Source organism: Oxyura jamaicensis, unplaced genomic scaffold (assembly GCF_011077185.1).
Source record: "Oxyura jamaicensis isolate SHBP4307 breed ruddy duck unplaced genomic scaffold, BPBGC_Ojam_1.0 oxyUn_random_OJ71511, whole genome shotgun sequence".
Taxonomy (NCBI): Eukaryota; Metazoa; Chordata; class Aves; order Anseriformes; family Anatidae; genus Oxyura; species Oxyura jamaicensis.
Genome location: NW_023310564.1, coordinates 1 through 4497, shown reverse-complemented (window position 1 = coordinate 4497; position 4497 = coordinate 1). Strand labels below are relative to the sequence as shown.

At 60.4% G+C, this 4497-nt stretch overlaps 1 protein-coding gene across 1 annotated transcript in view; it reads right to left on the bottom strand.

Annotated features, from left to right (window-relative positions):
- Positions 1-4269, bottom strand: part of LOC118159669 (cohesin subunit SA-3-like) — a gene marked incomplete at both ends in the record, with an annotated part of 10150 nt that extends 5881 nt beyond the window's left edge. Inside the window, 7 exons of the mRNA XM_035314234.1 lie at positions 463-536; positions 609-760; positions 844-1048; positions 3103-3179; positions 3259-3355; positions 4003-4101; positions 4176-4269. Coding sequence (XP_035170125.1) covers positions 463-536; positions 609-760; positions 844-1048; positions 3103-3179; positions 3259-3355; positions 4003-4101; positions 4176-4269 — 798 coding nt within the window. The remainder of the gene's footprint in view (positions 1-462; positions 537-608; positions 761-843; positions 1049-3102; positions 3180-3258; positions 3356-4002; positions 4102-4175) is intronic.
- Positions 4270-4497: the final 228 nt, after the last annotated feature.

The following is a 4497-nucleotide window of genomic DNA, read 5'->3' as shown; positions in this document are numbered from 1 at the left end:
CACCCCAGTGCCATCCCAGTGCCCCCCAGTGCCACCCAGCACCACCCCAGAGCCATTGCGGTGCCACCTAATGCCACCTAGTGCCACCCAGCGCCATCCCAGTGTCCCCAGTGCCACCCAGTGCCCCCCACCCAGCACCACCCCAGTGCCACCCAGCACCACCCCAGTGCCATCCCAGTGCCACCCAGCACTACCCCAGAGCCACCGCGGTGCCACCTAGTGCCACCTAGTGCCACTCCAGTGCCACCCAGCACCACCCCAGAGCCACCGCGGTGCCACCTAGTGCCACCTAGTGCCACTCCAGTGCCACCCAGCACCACCCCAGTACCACCCCAGTGCCACCCAGCACCACCCCAGAGCCACCGCGGTGCCACCTAGTGCCTCCCAGCGCCATCCCAGTGCCCCCCAGCGCCATCCCAGTGCCCCCCAGCGTCCCCCAGCACCATCCCAGTGCCCCCCCACCTGTATCGGTGCACGAAGACGCCCTTGAAGATGGCGTTCATCACGGCCTCGATCTCCTCCTGCTGCTCCTGGAGCTGGCCGGCACCCACGGGTGTCACCGGGACGCCCGCGCCCCCGTCCCCGCCGTGTCCCCAAACGTCACCCACCTCCCGCAGTGTCTCCAGCAGCGCCTCCAGCTTGCCGGGGGCTCTCCGGGGGGGGCTCTTGCCCCTCTCGGCCTCGTAGAGCCTCCGGGTGCTGTCGCGGCGCTGGCTCAGCCCCAGCGCCACCTCCACCAGCGCCGTCATCAGCTTCATGGCTGGGGACGGCGGCACGGCGGCAGCAGGGCGTTGGGGACAGCCGGGGGGTGACAATATTTCGGGGGGAGGGCTTGTCACCTACCTGCCAAGGTGGCCGTGTGGCGGAAGGCGCGCACCTGGGAGTCGGAGAGGCCGGTGAGCAGCGCGGCGAGGCCACCGAGGAGGAAGCCATCGTAGAGGACCGAGTGGCGGCAGCGCAGGGCCACCGACGCCACCGCCGCCCCCAGCGAGCGGCGGAAACGGCGCCACGGGGCCGTGGAGAGGGACAGCGGGTAGTCGGCGGAGGCCTGGAGGGGGACACGGGGACAGGACGGGGACACGAAGGGACGAGGTGGGGGGGGAGCGAAGGGACAAGGTGGGGATGCGAAGGGACAAGATGGGGGTGGAAAGGGACAAGATGAGGGGGACACAAAGGGACAAAATGGGGACACAGGGGGACAAAATAAGGGGGACGTAAAGGGACAAGATGAGAGGGACATAAAGGGACAAAATGAGGGTGGAAAGAAACAAGATGAGGGTGGAAAGGGACAAGATGAGGAGGACGTAAAGGGACAAGATGAGGGTGGAAAGGGACAAGATGAGGAGGACACAAAGGGACAAAATGAGGGGGACACAAAGGGACAAAAGGAGGATGGAAAGGGACAAGATGAGGGTGGAAAGGGACAAGATGAGGGGGACACAAAGGGACAAAATGAGGGGGACACAAAGGGACAAAAGGAGGATGGAAAGGGACAAGATGAGGGTGGAAAGGGACAAGATGAGGGGGACACAAAGGGACAAAATGAGGGGGACGTAACGGGACAAAATGGGGACGCAAAGGGACAAAATGGGAACACAAGGGGACAAAATGGGGGATTGGAAGGGACAAAATGAGGGGACAGAAAATAACAAAATGAGGGGACACAAAGGGACAAAATGGGGACAGAAAAGGGACAAAATGGGGGGATGCAAAAAGACAAAATGAAGGGATACAAAGGGACAAAATGGGGACATAAAGGAACAAAATAGGGAACAGAAAAGGTTGAAATTGGGGATGGAAAGGGATAAAATGGAGAGGACGTAAAGGGACAACATGGAGACAGAAAAGGACAAAACGGGGGAATTGGAAGGGACAAAATGGGGACAGAAAGGGACAAAATAGAGGAAATGTGAAAGGACAATATGAGGGAACACAAAGTGACAAAATGACAGGGACACAAAGGGACAATATGGAGGGATGGAAAAGGACAGAAAGAGAGAACACAAAGGGACAGAATGGGAAGATTGAAAGGGACAACGTGGAGGAACGTAAAGGGACAAAATGGGGGGACACAAAGGGACAAAATTCGGGGAACACAAAGGGAAAAAATGGAGGGACATGAGGGGATGATGGGGGGACGCAAAAGAACGATATGAAGGGAACACAGATGGACAAAATGGCAGGGGAGCAAAGGAACAAAATAAAGGGGACACAGAATGACAATGTGGGGGGGATGCAAAGGGACAAAACTGTGGGGATGATAAAATGGCAGGAAGGCAAAGGGACAAAGCGCTGGGCACACAGGTGACAAAATGGCGGGGACACAAGGGGACGAAATGGTGGCGTCACACAGGTGACAAGATGGCCGCCTCACAGAGATGACAAAACGGCAGCAACAGAGAAATGTTAAAATGTCAGGGACACAAAAATGACAAAATGCCGGGGTCACAAAGGTGACAAAATGGAGGGGACGCTAAGGGACAAAGTGTCGGAGATGCAAGGGGACAAGATGGCGGCGTCCCAAAGATGACAAAATTAGGACAATACATAAAGACAAAACGTCAGGGACACAAAGGGACAAAATGTTGGGTCACGTAGGTGACAACGTGTTGAGATCACACAGGTGACAAAGTGGTAAGGATGCAAAGGGACAAAATGGCGGCGTCACACCGGTGACAAGATGGTGGCTTCAGAGAGGAGACAAAATGGTGGCGATGAAGAAAAATAAAACGTTGGGAACGCAGGGACAAAATGTTGGGTCACAAAGGTAACAAAGCATTGGGATCACATTGGTGACAAAGTGGCGGGGACACAAGGGCAGAAAATGGCAGGGACGCAAGGGGACAAAATGGCGGGGATGCAAAGGGACAAAATGGCGGCCTCACACAGGTGACAAAATGGAGGCAATGCATAAAAAAATCAGGGACACAAAAGGACAAAATGCTGGGGTCACAAAGGTGACAGAATGGCAGGGACGCAAAGGGACAAAGCGGCGGGGATGCAAGGGGACAAGATGGCGGCGTCACACCGGGGACAAGATGGCCGCCTCACAGAAGTGACAAAATGGCGGCGTCCCCGCGCCACCGCTGCATCCCCCGGTACCTCGTCGAAGCTCTCGGTCAGCCGCTGGATGATCTCGGCGTTCTGCATCTCCCGCAGCATGGCTAGCGTCACCGTGCCTGCCGGGAGGGGACGTGGCGGGTGACGGGGACGTCCCCTGAGGGGACAGCGGGGGGATGGGGCGCGGGGCGGCCGCACCTCGGCAGCCGCAGGAGCGGACGATGAAGTTGACGAGCTCCAGGAAGGCCGGCTCCCGGTCCTGCTTGTAGCCCTCCAGCCACTCGTCCACCACCACCTGCGGGCGCGGTGACGCGTGGTGGCACGCTGTGGCATGTGGTGGCACGTGGTGGCGTGTGGTGGGACGCGGTGGCGTGTGGTGGGACGTGGTGGTGTGTGATGGGACGTGGTGGGACGTGGTGGTGTGTGGTGGGATGTGGTGGCATGTGGTGGGATGCGGTGGCATGCAGTGACATGTGGTGGCACATGGTGGTGTGTGGTGGGACATAGTGGGACATGGTGGCATGTGGCAGCACGTGGTGGCATGTGGTGGGATGCGGTGGCATGTGGTGGCACATGGTGGTGTGTGGTGGCATGCGGTGGCACATGGTGGCACGTGGTGGCACAGAGTGGCACGTGGTGGCACAGAGTGGCATGTGTTGGCATGCGGTGGCACATGGCACGTGGTGGCACAGAGTGGCACGTGGTGGCACATGGTGGCACGTGGTGGCATGTAGTTGCGCATGGTGGCACGTAGTCGCATGTGGTGGGACGTGGTGGCATGTGGTGGCCCCACATTAGGACAGATGGCCCCCCATGTCCCCTTCCCAAGGTAAATGTGTCCCCGTGTCCCTTCAGGAGCTGGCTCTGGTCCCATGTCCCTTTGTCCCATGTCCCTTTGTCCCCTGTGTGTCCCCCCATGTCCCCCCCGTGTCCCCGTGTCACCTCAATGGCCGCCCCGCCATCCATGACGGCCTGGAAGAGGACGTTCTGCTCCGGGCCACTCCTGTCCCCGCTGGGCTCCCTCCGGGGACGTTTGGGGACCTGTGGAGGTGACAAGGGGGTGACAAGGGGCACACGGCTCTGGGGAGGGCGGGGGACACAGAGGGGACACGTACGGGGCGGGGGCTGGGCCCCCCCCGCACCCCCCGCTTGTGCTGCAGGGTGGGCTCGAAGTCGGAGTCGTCGTCATTGTCACCGCTGCTGGAGACCCTGTGGGGACAGTGGGGACAGCAGGGGGGGGGGGGGGGCTGTTGTCCCCCCCCCCCCCAAAAAACCCCCCCCCCCCTCCCCCCCCCCCCCAAAATAAACACAACTCACGTGCTGGGGGGGGAGCTGGGGGGGGTGCCCTGGGGACGAGTTGGGTGTCGCAGGGACATGGTGACAGCGGGGCCTGGGGAGGGGGACATGGGTTGGGGGGGGCGTGGGGAGGGGGCCCCC